We start from the raw sequence: 16449 nt of genomic DNA, 5'->3' as shown, positions 1-16449 counted from the left end.
ACCCTGCAGCTTAAAGTGAGATCCAAACCACATGAACTCCAGCTGGAATCAACTGGGTTTCCCACGCCAAAGGCGCGTACGGTATCCACATAGCAATGAGTGAGCCCCATTGATAGATAAAATGGATAGTTGTTATGTGAGGACGAAAAGGTTTGGATGGGATGTCCGAGGTGCATGGAAGCTTCTCCGTTTTCGGCAAGTGATCTGCCAATAATAGCAGAATGCTCATTTGCAGCATCGGGGTTTATGAAACGTGAGTCTTTGTACTTAAATTGAGAGCTGATTCAAGTACTTTCGCAATAAGTGTGATAATGTTTACCATTTCATTCATTGATATACATATATAATACAACTGTAGTTTATTATAGTGGTAGTTATTCAACGGAGCAATTGGAGCTCGCTGAGATATAGAATCGAAAGTAAACAATGTTCTGCTACGTAATAACACTTAAAATTTTGTAGAATATTTGTTGGTGTATCTGCAGTGAGCGGTTAGCAGTAGCACTCACGTTTAGCAGTCGGTAGCTTCCTGATACGAATCACGCGGCCTGACATCCTGAGTAATAATTTTTAGGGTTTTCTAGTTTTACCATAAAATGGAACAACTGAATCTTTAATAATGTAATTCCTGACTAAGTGGCTGACTTTTTTGCAAAAAATATTTTCCCATTCTTCTATTGTTAATGAAACTCGTGTACATATTAATTTAAATTTCAGGGGAGATGAATCTCCCCCTGCCCCCAGAGAAACAAATTACTAGGGTAAATATATTAAATTTTAGTAGCAGAAGTGCCCGTTCTTTGCACGGACTGAATAGTATACCTGCAACACAGTAGAGTAGTGTTGGGTTGTCTGACTTAAGGGGCTTCTGAGATGATACTTATATTCCACACATTTTGAATTTCCATAGAGTGTGAGCCCCACATTTCCCCCCTGGAACCAAAAATTAAGAAAAAGTTCATATGCAATTAGATCCGATGAAAATCTATCAATGTACATTATTTGGTAGCTCTAGGTAACTTTTCTATGTGAAAATATGACGACACACACACAAGTTATTATTAGTAGTAGAAGAATAAAAAGTCTTTTTTACCCCTGAAGGTTCATTTCTATGCTACCGGGTTCATATTCATGCGTTAATTCGAAAAACGATCCTAACACAGAGGCTCATTGGATACTTTTGGTGTTTCTGTCCGTAAAATAAGTAAATAAGCAGCCTTTTTCAGGTACTTCACCAACAATCTTTAAAATTAGCATACCTTTAAATACCCTTTCCCCCTTACCCCCTGTTAATATCCTTACACATTAGAACTGTCCGTGTCATTACTAACGTTTATACTTATGGATCACGATAAATCACTAATTAATTTACTCAAATCTTTAAAATCTTATGCAGCTGTTAATTACACCATAATTTAGTAATTTAACAAGGAATTAGTCAAATCAATCGTCTAAATGATCAGAGATCCTGCGTAAATTTGGAAGTCTGGAGTTTTTGATTCCTTCTCTGGCTTTGCTCTACGAAAGCCCTTAAGACCATGGCAATTCTTCATTACAAAGTTAACATAAGTTGAAAGTGAATTTGAAGACCATAAGTTAATAATTGCTCTACTAATTAAGTTGATTGTTTGTAGTTTTCCCATTCGGTCTTGTTAAGCTCGTTGATGCAGAGAAAGTAAGTAGTAAAAAGAGTATCAATAACACAGCCTTGAATAACTCTCAACAATTACAAAGTTCCAAGCACTATTCTTAATCTACTTAAAAGAACAAGTACCATGAACATGTAATACCAATAATAATATCCTTGTATGAACAAAAAAATAAATAAAATAGAAGTATACCTTACGTAACGTGGTTTTGTATTGTTATACACTTTTATGAATTGCCAACAGGTTAGTCAATTCAAATTTTTAATCTATATAAGTAAAAATGAAAATGACTATGTTTGTGACTTAATAACTCGAACCAAACCGACTGATCTCGATCAAATTTCCAACATAGATGAGGTTCGGGCCTGGGATGCCTTTTATTCTTTCACTTTGATGGTGTAACTTAAAGAAAAAGCGATATATATATATATATATATATATATATATATATATATATATATATAGAGAGAGAGAGAGAGAGAGAGAGAGAGAGAGAGAGAAAGATGATCGAAAATGATCAATATTATTGCTGAACCCATAGTTTTTGGGATCACTGAGATGAACAGTGACACTTCCGATGCCGCTTAAATCCAAATTCATCCCCGCAACTTGGGGAGGACGAGATATAAATATATATAAAATTCGATCGAAAATGACCGATATTAGTGTCGAATCCATAGTTTTCGGGATCACTGAGATGAACAGTGACACTTCCGATGCCGTTTAAATCACAATATTTAATTTTTAATTATAAACATTGCTTATTATTTTCTGATTTTCATTATATTTTCTTTGTTTCTGTCGATTTGAGAGCGCTTTAGTAATAGTAAAAGGTGATTGACTAACGGAACATTTTTCTTATTTTAACCCAGCGAAGCGGGTAATTGACGTTAGCAATCAAATAAAAGCAACAAATAAGCACTATGCATGTATAGATGGAAATACTTTATAAGTCAGGCCGAGGTACTGGCTTATTAACTACAACTGAAGAATGGGGACACGGTGGTTCAGTGGTTGTGCTTACCTCTGGTGTGAGTGGTCCCTGGTTTAGCCCGAAACCATGCGAGTTTGTGATTGACAACATCATGTCCGTGGGTTTTTGTCGGAATTCTTTTGTTTCTTCCTACATTTTCATTCCATCAATTCCTTTCGTAATCATTCACTTCCTTTAGTCACCCGTCTCCTTTAGCCTATACCAATTGTGTTAACCGTGACGGATAAAAATGACCTCGATGCTGACGTTTCCATTCAACTTTAATCAATTAATCTTTTAGAATAGAGGGCGTCACTGTGGGGTTTAAAACTGAAAGCTTTCATTTTTAGTTTATAATTGAAGGGATATTGAGCTTTTATGTTTTTCAATACTCAATATTTCCGGTAAATGTTGATACCCCACTCCCCCTTTAGGATACGCATTTTAATCAGACTCATGTGATAAAAATCCACGCTACTATGTCCATGGCCAAGCTCCCATTTCAAACATGCCTCTATTCACCATACTCTTATTTAGCGTAAAAGACAGTAATTTCATTCAGTTATGCTTTGGGTCCAGGTAAATGGTAACGTTGCATTTTCATTTAACATTGGGCATTAGAAAGAGTGAGTGTCCAACCCAAATGGCTCGTCCGATTTTCTTTTTTAAATCCTTCATTTTAGATTGAAAACATCATATTTGGAGATGTTTCCCCTCTTATATTTTGTCGTAACTCTGATAATAACATACCCTTGTCAGGTGACTTTTGAGACATCCTGTATATACTTAGTATCTTATTAAAATAGGTGAATTATTTTATGCTTTTAAGCGATTTTTTGTTATCTGCTTTCCCGCCCTTTATAAGTCTTTTATTACTTTAACCATTGCACAAAAACACAATTATTGATATTTGTAACACTGCGAGTGATTTCAAGCACTGAAGTTGAATATGCGTTGGCGCTTTCGAAGTTGATGTGTGGTGCCATCTAGCGAGAAACGCTTGAACTCGGTACTGAACTGCCGTATGGAAATAGGAACTTTCACTGCAAGCACTCACTCATATCGCTCACCCTCACAATGAGTGAGTTATTTCAGTCTAAGTACCTTTTGTTGTAGGCCTTCTGTTCTTATATATATATAAAAAAATAAATAAATAAATAAATAAATAAAATGTTCTTTATTAATTTTTCTTTAAAGATGCACAAATCTGGCATAGATGCTTTCTCACATAATCGTTGTCATATAAAATATCGCTTTTTATCAAGACTACCAAAAAGTGCAATATATAACCTATTAATAAATTCAGCTGATAGTAAATACGATTTAAGTAGAAAAATATTTTTTCTTCTTTTCAAAAGCCTATATATCAACTTATGATAAGCAGGACATAGGCTAAAGTCGAGGTGCTCAATATTTTTGTACGCAGCGTCGTCCGTTCTCCGTTGTAAACCCTGCTAACTGTATATCTTCTTCACTCATTAGTATCATGTGCTTAGTGTTTAAGGTCACGGGTTCGGTTCCAGATGAAGATCATGCCCTTCAACCAGTTGATTACGATGTTTCTGAGACGAGACATTAATTTCACGCAGTTGCGTATACAAGGGAGTTTGGGGTTTAATATCCCTTAAGCAAAAATATTATGAAAAAATAAACACATACTAAAAAAATAAAATCGTCCTGAAATGATATAAGATGGAGTGCTTGAACCTCATTTGACAAAAGTCACCTTCAACTTTTGTTAAATTAAATTATCATGATGATGGAGACTACTGGACAAAAGTAATTCCAAGGATAAACTAAAGTAGGACGTACACTTTATCTTCATAGGTAATTAGCGTTTTCTTATCAAGTTCCATTAGGATGTATAGGGCCTATGCATTAAAGGTGTAAAACTAAACTAAACTCCTGGTGCAACAGTCCTCAGGGGACCAAGGCCTTTCAGCAAGCCTGTAGCACTTATGCCGTTTGAGTTATGTGAGGCTAGCACAACGGCTCTCTTCGCCGTTAATGCTAACTTTCTAGACCGCAGTTTGCTACTTCCTTCTTTCAAGCAGTTTTCCAATTGTCCTCACGATGCTGAGTGGACGACGCGATGCCAACACCATCTGGTAACTACAAATCGTCATCCATCTTTCCTCTGACCAGAATCGCCATTGCTTGACTTCGCTGATCTTACGAAAAGTAGTATTCCAGTGCAGCTAGGACATTGGAATTTACATGTACTGTTGATGCTACATCGCTTGAATATATATATATACGGCACGAGGCTAACTACTGTAGAGGATAAGAAGAAGAAATGATTGTGTGAAATAGTCTGTTATGAAAAGAATCAGCTAGTGTAATCAATATTATTGTTGTAAAATGTAGTCCAATAAAACCAGACTTCCCTTTTCCTGCTCCTACCAAAAATTCTGATGTCAGCAAAAATCTCCAATTGCGGAAGAACTTTAGCAAGTCATATTGGCACGTGGAGCAGGAAAGTATGCACAGCAAAACACCAATAACATGGAACAGAAGAGAGCTCAAAACTTTATAACATTTCCCTTATAAACTCTCGGTTTTGAGAAAACAGGGAAAAAGGCTATCAGACGCTAGATAGTAAAATCCATCACGTTCCTCCGTCCAGTTCAAGAGACGCTGAAGAACCACTTTGGTCTTTGGCATTAATCAGCCAGTCAGAGAGATCATACAACTCAAGATCATGGACTGGTTACCAAATAATAATTATCTACATTTAATTCTAAAATAGTTTTCATATCTCTTGTTTAGATACAATATTTGATCTTCAATTCTACAACCCTAGATCAATAATTTATTTTGGTTACAGGCACCGAGAACGGATATCAATATGCTTTGTTTTCGTTTTCAGGACGTTCTTTAAGACTATTAACGGGGAAGCAATATTAAATTACCTCTGGTAAAAGTAAAAAGGATCACGCCATTGAAGTTTCAATTTCGTCCGATAGATGTAAACTGATGGAGGATGTTTGCTGCTATTTAACGGCGCTATGTGTAGCTTTTACTGTACCTTTATTCCTTAATATGTAGGATCTATCTTAAAGGAGAGATGAGAGCTCTCTCAAGAATAGATAATTGGCATTTTTTTTTTACAAAATAGTGCAATACAAGAGACATGGTTTGCTGTAGATCTAAGCTAAAAACAGATGCTAAAACAACAAAATTAGTTGGATTGTAGTTTAATTTTTACATTTAACGTGGTTTCTTCAAGTTTTAAAATGGTTTCAAATTACCATATTAACAATTTTGTAGTTAATTAATTGTTTATATTAAAGTGTAAATCACAAATGAGTTTTTATTAATTTGTAAAAGTATAAGTTAATTTTTATAATTCAAAAAAGCTTTGAAGTTTATTACTTATAATAACTGAAACTTAAAAATAATTAAATATCAATGTTAAATCGTATGTTTACAATTAAACTAAAATCTAAAGTTACTACTGTGTTTATCCTCATAATTGCTCTTCTAGTGTCATTTTACTTTATTAGTACTTCTCATTTTTGAATTTAAGACAAATTTTGTATGCAGAATTAAAAGTTGAGTTACTAACTTTGGTTATAATAATTTAAACATATTTTTGCTGTAATATTTTACGTTATAATGCATTATATACATGTTGTAATATATTACGTTCAAGTTATTTAAGGTAGTTTGTAAAAAGAATTAAAATGATTACATAAAGTAAAATATATATCATTAAATAAAGTTATAGTATTACAGCAGTGTTTGCTTGATGTACTCATATGTTACAAAATATCGATATTTTACAAAAATAAAACGAATAATAACACAAGAGTTCTGTTATACGAAATTAGTAATTTAAAAATTCAATATAGGCTACTGTGGCTCAGTGATAGAGCACTTACTTCAGATGCGTGGGGTCCCTGGTTGAATCACAGCTCGCACAAAGTGGGCTTTGTGGTGAAAACACCGTGTGAGTGGGTTTTCACGTGATTCTCACGTTTCCTACCATTTGCTTTATTCCACTATTTTGTTCATTAGCATTATCGTCTCCCTCAGCCTCGGAGCATAATCGGGGAACGTTAAGCTCCACATTAAATATAACAAAATGTAAACATCAAAATGCTTTAAAAACTGTTGCAATACACAAAACTTTACATTTAAAAAATAAATAAAGAATCTCAAATAAAACGATGACTCATTGCATCACCGGATAAGTAGTAAAACATGAAATAAAAACAAATACGAAATATTCAACGAAACACACAACAGAAGTTACTGAAGAAAATTAAGAGAAAGGAATGTTAATTGGGTTGGAGATCCACCGGAAGAAATTCACAGAATAGAAAACATTTTTTTTTTTAATACGCAGCCAATCCACGAGAAAAGGGAGGGAAACATTAAAGATTCCCATCTATTTATGCTCCTTTTCTTTCTTTTGTGATGCAACAGGAAATATGGAAAACAAATGAATTGCTACTATACCCGTACGTAACTACTGCTTTCGTAATAATAATACAAGAAAATATTGATTAAAAATGGATGCTGGCCGTGCCAAGCTTCCTTTGCAGACGATCCCCGCCTATAACCTTTTCCCGTAGCTCGAGCCATTTGAAATTCCTTCAGCATAATGGAAGCATAACATGAACAGGAACACATCAGATCATTAATAAAGAAAAGAAAAGGAAAAAAATAATGAGACTCTGGTAGATCAGCGCAGTTAAGTAGGTGAGTTTCTCTTCATTAAAAATGTTTTGCCTGTTACACCTACATCTACATCCGACTCATACTGTATTAGTTATAAACTCTCGTACAGTACGTGGGTATGCGGGTACGGTTTTCGCTGCTTTTGCCAAGATTACTATATTGAGTTCTCATTTTTACATGCATAAAAGAAACGCACGTGTAACAGCAACACTCATAAATTCGTATGCCTCTTATGTGGTATATTTTCTCTACGTAGCCACGCAGCTTTTGTCTTTGATCCATTACGCGTGCTTGTCAATGGAAGTTCCGCACTCCTTATCTTTCCTTCAGGTATATACGCACAAATTTGATCAGTCGCAAAAAGCAGTTCATGTGTATTCGTAACACATCACATCCCACCAAAATTAGATAACTTCTTCTGTATTACTTTCAAAGTAATTAGAATCTATCTTGTACGTACAGGGTCTTGATTGCTGTATCACCATTTTCTGGTCTACACTCCGTACTTGGGGGAGTTAGGGGTTCGAATTCCGCAGCTGGTCTTCCTTACCAGGCGAACATCGGAATTACTATTAACGGGGTCTAGGAAAATTCGGTGTAAGAAAATTCGGTGTAAGAAAACTCGGTGTAGGAAAATTCGGTGTACGGAAAATTCGCTGTACGGAAAACTCGGTGTGGGGAAATTTTGGTGTAGGGTAGATTCGGTGTAATACATATTGAATATTACCACTTACGATAATTTACGACCTTTCATATTGTGAAAACGAAAACTATATAATGTAACGAATAAAATGTTATTACCTATTTCAAGAAAAGCAAATTTATTTTTCTGCCTTGAATCCAATACCACTTGCATGTCTTTTGCGGGATATTACTATAAACTACTTTTCATCACACAATGAAGCTGACACCTTTTGTCAGAAATAAAACAATTACAATTATAAGTTCAGAGAATAGTTATAGGAACAACTAAAAACACCTTTCCTATATAGTACATCATAGAATATATACAAGGTGATTCTTTTAAAACTCACGGATTTCATTTGGGTCTAGAAGTTTTAACTGAAGTCCGATTTTCATGTGGTTTGTGGCAGATGATCAAGGAACGTTTGAAGATTTATGGAACTATGCTTACTGGTTTAAATTCATTTGGGGTAATATCGGCCACGCCTCTAGAAAACCAGCAAATATTCGCCACTGTACCGAATTGGAATTAGGTGAGGTGCGGTGTGGAGATTTGAGTTTCTTCGTTAGATGGCAACCTCGCGACGGTCAATAAGAAACAGGAAACTGGGCCGTTGTATTGAGAATTATGCTGTGCTACTCATATGATCAGGACACAGTTACAATAATGTACTCTTTGGAGCAACGTGATTTTATTGTTAAAAAATTTTGGAGACCGGGATCTGTTGTTGCTACGCAAAGGGCAGTTCACGCATCTTTGCCTCACGTTCTGTCCCAAACAGGAATATAATCTGGTCGCTAGTGAATAAATTGCAGGAAACAGGATCGCTTCTGAGTAAGGCAGGGAAGCATCGGACCCCGCTGGCGGATGTTGTGGAAGTTGTCAGTTACCGACTCTTTAAGTCACCCAAGAAATCCCTCTGTCGTTTGTAGCGAGAAACTGGCTATTCAACATGTGATTTATGTGTGTTACCACACTAGCACTTAATTTTGGGGGGCGTAGTGGCTCAATGGTAGAGCGTTCATATCCGATGCTTGGGGTCCCTGGTTCGATCCCAGATCGCGCCGTGTGGACTTTGTGGTGGACAAACACCGTGCTCGTGGATTTTCTCGGGGTTCTCTCGTTTCCTCCCACTTTCTTCATTCCATCATTTCACTCAATTTTCATCATCGCCGTCTCCTTTAGCTTAACCGGCATATCCGTAGGACGTAAAACTTAAAGATTCCATTTCATTTCACTAACATTTAATTTGTATGCTTCAATTTCGCTTCAAATATCCAATATCTCATTCGAACTGTAACGTACAATGGCGAATATTTGCTGTTTTTCTTGCGGCCTGCTTTATATTACCCCGGATGAATTTAAACCAGTAAACATAGTCCCATAAATCTCCCATCCTTTCTTGATGATTTGCAACAAACTGCATGAAAACCGGACTTCATTTAGAAATTCTAGAGCCAAATGAATCCGTGAGTTTTGAACATCTGCATATACATATGTAAGATGCAAAAATATATTGATCAAAAAAGTCTTAGTGGAAAGGGCAATATAAAGCAAAATGGTTTTATCAGATAATATTTGTACAAATAGTTTACTTCTCCTGCAATCGACACTTTAGTTTGTTTGCCTTAAGTTAATGTAAACATGTACTGTAACCCTATTGACTCCTTATTGACTTCTCCTTCAATCAGGCGTAGATACTTTAGTTGAGGCATTTATTTTTACACCTTTGAGTAACATAAATAAACTATGTCGTTTTTGAAGAATTTAGATTTAAATATTTATTTATAAAATAGACATAAAATCATCAGAACATTTTTGAAAAATCTACAATTTTCAACTTTACCCGTCTAGTAACCTGCATTTTTTTTTTTTTTTGGAAGTAGAAAATTCTAGAAGACCTTCCAAAACAGCATAAAAACTTAAGTTTTAAATAAAATGTCGATTGGTAGCGATGGTCGCTTCGCTAAATCACACGGACATCAAAAAACAAATTTCTCGTCATGTAAGGGTCATGAAATGTTAAAATCCGTCGAAATCTAGAATTCAAATTATTTCACGATCACAATTTTCCAAATTTGGTATAGTAGACAGTAAAAGTACCTTCTACACAAAGTTTAAACTTAAAACTAATACGCTCATTTATCCTCAAAGTTGAGTTTTTAATAAATCCTACGGTCTACTACAACGAATCTTTCTTTACACCGAACATTCCCCACACCGAGTTTTCCGTACACCGAATTTTCTGTACACCGAATTTTCCTACACCGAGTTTTCTTACACCGAATTTTCCTACACCGAAATTTCCTACACCGAATTTTCCTGCTCCCCTATTAACGTTTACACTATCGTACGGTCAAATTTGACCGCACTTGTTCTACCTCTAGCGATAGTTCTGCAACGATTATCTAGATGGACCACCAAGTCAAAGTGGTATTAATTTATTACACGCCTAAAAGTTAAATAAGCGTATTTTAATAAAGGGTAACATATACGAAAGTGAAACATTGAACATCATAGATTATTTAGATGCTATACAGAAATAAAAGTCAGGGTCATAATTCAGCCCACGAAAGTATTTGGGAGCTTATTAATAGTTAAGAGTTTAAAGTATAAGTACTGGTCAATTTTCTTCTTTAAAAAAAGCCTTCCCGTCTCGTTATTCATCTTTCTATCATAAAATGGTTTCATAGTTGTATCAATAAGCTTTTCTGCTTAGGAAATTAATCTCTCTGAAAGATGTTTTCGTCTCCTTGCCCCTTTCTGTCGTCATCATTGGTTATATGCCGTATGTTTCGGCTGGATAAATGTCAAAACACGCTGATTTTATGCAAAATAAACATTGTCTCCAGAGTCACACATTCTTTTCCTGAGAACGAATGCCCTTACTTCATTAGAATAAGTGTTACCGTTATAGAAATGAGTTTGTGACAATAGTCACTCCTGCAAATTGCAATCATTTTTCTCATACGTACAGTATTACTATCTTATATATACATACACACACGTAGACAATATTTGACATTATTTTTAGTCATTACTCACACTGTACAACAATGAATAATACCACAATATAACAGTGTCGTAATCTTGTAATGATAGATATCACACCACTCACAACAATTATTCATTAAAGAAAACAAAGGTGACTATTTAGTGAAGGCGCCTTTCATTTTAATACATGCGTATTTTATGTACGTATAAGCGTATGTTAGATGGATGTTTAATTTAGCAGAAAGATAATTAATACTACAGTATATTAAGAAGAAAGATAGAAACTAGTTAAATAAAAGAAAAACAATCTGTTTTGAGTGTTAAGTAAAGCTACCGCGGTAGCAGGAATACCAGAAGCAAACTAACTTTTTTTTTTCAGATCAGGAAAGCGTAACTGTTCAGTATATGTGGGATAATTACATTTACCATAGAACAATACAACAATTTATGTTTTTCCAGGCATGAAGGGCGAGTACAATGCTATCAGTGAATGGTTGGTATAAGACATTAATACCAAACTGCTCTTCGAGTGAATGTTAAGGCACTTACTTATTTCATGGGGCTCATTTTCAGTATATCTTCCTTCTTGGTTTATTACTTGTTAATAGAAGTGAAAGTTTCTCAAGATATTTATCCAATGGAAAAAATACAATAAAAATGGATAAAGTACTACAATTTCTTAGTAGCTGTTTTTTTCTTCCTTGCAAAACTAGTGTCTGCTAAACAAAATACTAGAATGTGTCTTCACTTGTGGAAAGGGCATAGTATTTCTTACATAGATTTTATAAGTCACTAACGTAGCAAAAACTTAATGCTCATACATAGAGACTGTTGTCGAAGGTTTTATTCTTGGTACAACCATATAATTTATGTTGAACCAGTATCGAGAGGAAACTAGGAAGAAACAGGAGAGCCTCAGGAAAACGAATAGAGATAATAATGTCCACCACAACCCTAAATGGCTCGAGATCGAACCAGTGCCTCCTCACACCACTCTAATACTGAACAGTCGTGACACCAACTACAACTACTGGTTTTATCCTTACATGTCTCTGTCTTTTTAACTATTCATTATAACGAGTGTAGAAAGGAATCTCAAACGACCCCAAGGAATCTGTGTCATTGTAAAGTTTGAGGATCACTGATCTAGTATTAAAACTAGGATTTGAACCACATGTGTTGCCAATAAGGATCGAATCTGTGTCTGTAGCACCAGAGCGATATTGATTATCGATACCAAAGTGAGCTAACTATTTGGATCCGAAGAAATTTATGTCATTTCTTGTGAAACAAGGACTGAGAAAGGAACTGGCTGATATAAACACGATGATTTTTTTTTTTTTTTTTACAAAAATCATCACAATGAAATGATCGCATGGATCGTTCAATATGAGGAACCTGAACCATCATCAGATAATATAGTATATGCATCGTATAGGTACAGTGTAAAAAGCGACTTACAACTCAGAGACTTATTCATTTACCAGTTGTTGGGACTGAAGTGTTTGAACACTGCTTAATTGAAATCTCGAATTGTTTACATGTAACAAATTTATTTTATTTTACTCTTTTTAGTTTGTCCAGCAACCACCATAGGGTTTCACGTCCAAATGTGAATATGATCCCGATCTTGTGAGCAAAGCACGTTCATGTTCAATACTATCAGGGAAACCCACGGGGGATCCACCGGATCCACCCCCTCAAACAACTTCCTAACTCAACACGCATTTGTTTAACAGGGAAATGATTGATATGGCATGGAAATTTGATCTTACATTTCATCTGTACTCTTTCTGTTATAAAAACAATCTAGTTCTATCATTTCTTTTCTTTTGCAAATATAGGTGGAAGTATTTTAAAATTACTTATCGTCTTTTCGGGTTCAGAATGATACCCGAATAATATATAGTGGCTTTAGTAGTGGACTCTCTCCCGAAAGCTTGGATCGGAGATGGCGCAGGCCTCTATCATTAAGTTAATTATCATATATAATTATTTCCTTGATGACTTACGAATATTTTGCAATGGAATACAGGATGGAATCTGAAATCCTCAAATCCAGGTAAAGTAGCCCAACGTAAAGGGAAAAAACAAAACAAATCAAAAGAAAAACAGTTTAAAATCTGATTTTGTCTCGCAAGTTCTGTTACTATTATTACACAGGGGCGGATCCAAGACGGACTTCTGGGGGGGGGGCGGTGGGTTGTAATATTGCTACTTAGAGCTACTTTTAAGAGCTTCAAACTCTGGGATGGGTTTATTTATATCTAGCATTTAAAAAAAAAAAAAAAAACTTTCTTCTTCTGGGGGGGGGGCGATCGCTCCCTAGATCCGCCACTGCTATTACAATTACAAATATCAATATCTAAAAGTACCTGACATTTTTTTTTCATTTAGATATACTCATCTCAGGTAAGTAAATAGAAACAAATGAAAAAGGAAGAAAAATGGAATCCTTGAAAGTAAAACGTAGACAAATTTACCAGTGTTCAGAAAATGCTGTCTACAGTGTACTGAGCCGAGTGGGATCGGAGGAACGTAGTGGGTCGGTGGGTCAGAGTGGGCCATGATGAGTGGAGGGTTGCAGTAGGTCACGTCCTGTTGAGCCACATAACACTGACTCACTACATCTTTGGCTTGGAACCCTCTGAACAAAAAATTCAGAGTGTGCGTCTGAGTATCATCGCTATCCATTTGGAAATAATTAGAGTGAAAGAATACAGTTTCAGTTGCAATTAAATCAACACACAATGTACGAATACATAAATAGTATTAATGCTTAAATTTATTGAATAAATATGGTTACAGCACTAGTTCTATAGTATTTTGAAATTCCACAATATTATTAGTGTTTAAAGGGAAATAAGTTCAAAGGGGAAACATATACCAATCGATAGATAATGAGCTGAACAAAACATGTCATTATAAAAACTCATGTGTAGTTTTTGAGAAAAACGAATTTTTTTGAAAGCTTGAAAATGGAAGCTGTACAAGATCCGTGCTACTTATTAAAGTGACACTGATATACTGAAGTACTATATCTCCATAAACCTCTTTGTTGTGATAATAGTAAGATGGCATTCTTGAAACTTTAATTTCTGTTGAAATAAAATCAGTTGATAGATCACATAGGCATGTTTTACCCCTCTATGGCGATCAACGGTAAAAATAGAAGAAGTTATGTCACTTTCGGTTTGAATATGGTACCTATACTTAGAACGCTAAACAGATTCGAAGAAAATGCTTTTCGCTATTTCTTATGGTTTTTGCTCTGTAGATCAATACTGTAGCCGGAAGTTGTAGGGGATTAATACCACTTCTGGTTTTAGTAGAGTTAAGAATGGATATGAAATATATTCTTGGGACAGTTAACCGATTGCAGGAAACCAATTTTCTACTGATATCGCTACGTATTACCGTTTATGCTCTAGACCAAGTCAACACTAGAAATAGTAGATGTCTTCTCCCACTTCTGGTTTGACTATCACCTTTATCAACGAATTCGATTGGTAATTTTTGTCTCTCCACATCGTGACCAAAATTGATGGTGATTCATCAACTAATCCTTAAGATTTTTTTTATGTCCCAGACGAGCGGACACACGGACAGACGTGGAAATATACCTAGGTATAAATGACCTCTAGTTGGTAAATTTAACTTCTTTAAAACACAAAATCTCGAACTCTGGGTAAGGGGAAACAATTACTACCCCTTCCCTAACGCTGATCATCATAAGTACGATTCTGACATTAATGGAGGTTCATTGGCCTCACACTGAAGAATTTATCAGCTAACTTTTCCGTCTTGATGTATTGAACTGAAGTAAAATATTGAATCAATTTTCAGTGTCGGAAATCTGTCATGAGACCTCGCTGAATACATAATATATACACATTCGCTAATTCTATTTATTCCACTTGGATTCGTCGCCAGAGACAAACTAATAGTTTTCGCTTGACCTGTGCTAAACTAAAGCCATGAAAATCTAAACTTGAGATCAAGTCTTGAACTTACGCGATTGACAGTTATATCATTAACATGGCAGCTAAGTGCGAATTCACGTTGTAACATGTAATTTTGTATGTATATTATTCACTCAAGCACATTGAAATTCATACTGAAGTGATCTCTTACGCATCAATTAATTTTTTCATATGAAGCTTAACTGTGACACATATTGCATGCAAATTCTGCAACCTAATTTACCTTTCGGATTAGGTGCTTTTTGTTACTAATTAAGTAAATAAATGGTCATCAGAGATTAACACAGCGTACTAGAATGTACACATAGTATAACTGTGCTACAACAAACAAGAATACACAAACAAGATTGCTATCAATGACTTCATTTGGTAATCACATGTGTTAACTCATCCTCAAAGACCTCATTTCGCTTAGTTTGATTGGCTAATAATACTTACCGTGGACGATGCACAGTAATACGTAGCTGGGTCGTACTCGTAGGTGTTAACTTCATTATACTGGCGCCTCATCGTATTAGCCGCTTGGAAGAGGTCGGTATGGTAGGCGCAGTTCGGGGGGTGAGAAGCCACTTGTTCCATTCTTGGACATCATGGGGGATGAGTAAAGATAGCGCAGTCGCCCTACACGTCAAGACCTTCACTGCAAATAGAGAGAAACAAATATTATATTGCCTGATTATTTTTATACAGTAACTTACGAACTTTCTTAATTAAATACAAGCTATAGGTAATTAAATTACAGAAGCATGCGTTTCACTAAAACGACTAAAAACGACAGCACAATTAGTGCATTAGTTGATTCTTTTCAACACTGAAACAAATAAGAGATATCTTGCAAATAGAAATTCAACTGAAATATTAAAATTTGTCAATAAACCATAGCCAATTATAGTATAGTCAAACTGGCTCATAGTAGATGAAATTATGTTTAATTTCCAGAGAGCTATAATGAAACTGGTAAATTCATTCCGAAATTAGGAGAAAATGAAACACGCTATGGAGAATCAATTTTCGAATTTAACATAAAAACACAATATGTTGCAGATTCCCAAAATTCTTGAGCCGCGGTACCCTTTTGACCTTTCCCTTCTTCACTCCTCAAATTGCGACGTCCAAATGAACGAGATCAGCCACCCCTCAGCGGCGGCGCTAGGCTCGTAATAGTAGGAAATCTTTGAAATCTTTGAGTTTTACGTCCCACGATTATGCCGGTTAGGCTAAAGGAGACGGTGATGATGAGTAATTAATGAAATGGTGGAATGAAGAAAGTGGGAGGAAATGAGAGAATCCCGAGAAAACCCACGCACACGGTGTTTGTCCACCACGAAGTTCACTTGGCGGGGACTGGGATCGAACCCGGGACCCCAAGCACCAGAGGTGAACACTCCTCGTAATAGTAGGGGCCAAGAGGGGATGCAAGAACAATTTTGGGGAGACAAGGCAACCACACTTGTTTTTGCTTTGAAAATTATTATTATC

General features: G+C 35.6%; 1 protein-coding gene across 1 annotated transcript in view; it reads right to left on the bottom strand.

The window, feature by feature from the left end:
- RhoGEF64C (Rho guanine nucleotide exchange factor at 64C) overlaps nucleotides 1-16449 on the bottom strand; it is a gene marked incomplete in the record, with an annotated part of 487653 nt that overhangs the window by 209087 nt on the left and 262117 nt on the right. The window contains 1 exon segment of the mRNA XM_081745923.1: nucleotides 15409-15610. Within this exon segment, the coding sequence (XP_081602049.1) occupies nucleotides 15409-15549 (141 nt within the window).

This window comes from Thermobia domestica, chromosome 18 (genome assembly GCF_964235325.1).
Source record: "Thermobia domestica chromosome 18, izTheDome1.hap1.1, whole genome shotgun sequence".
Classification (NCBI taxonomy): Eukaryota; Metazoa; Arthropoda; class Insecta; order Zygentoma; family Lepismatidae; genus Thermobia; species Thermobia domestica.
The sequence above is the reverse complement of the archived record's forward strand: the minus strand, read 5'-3'. Positions and strand labels throughout refer to the sequence as shown.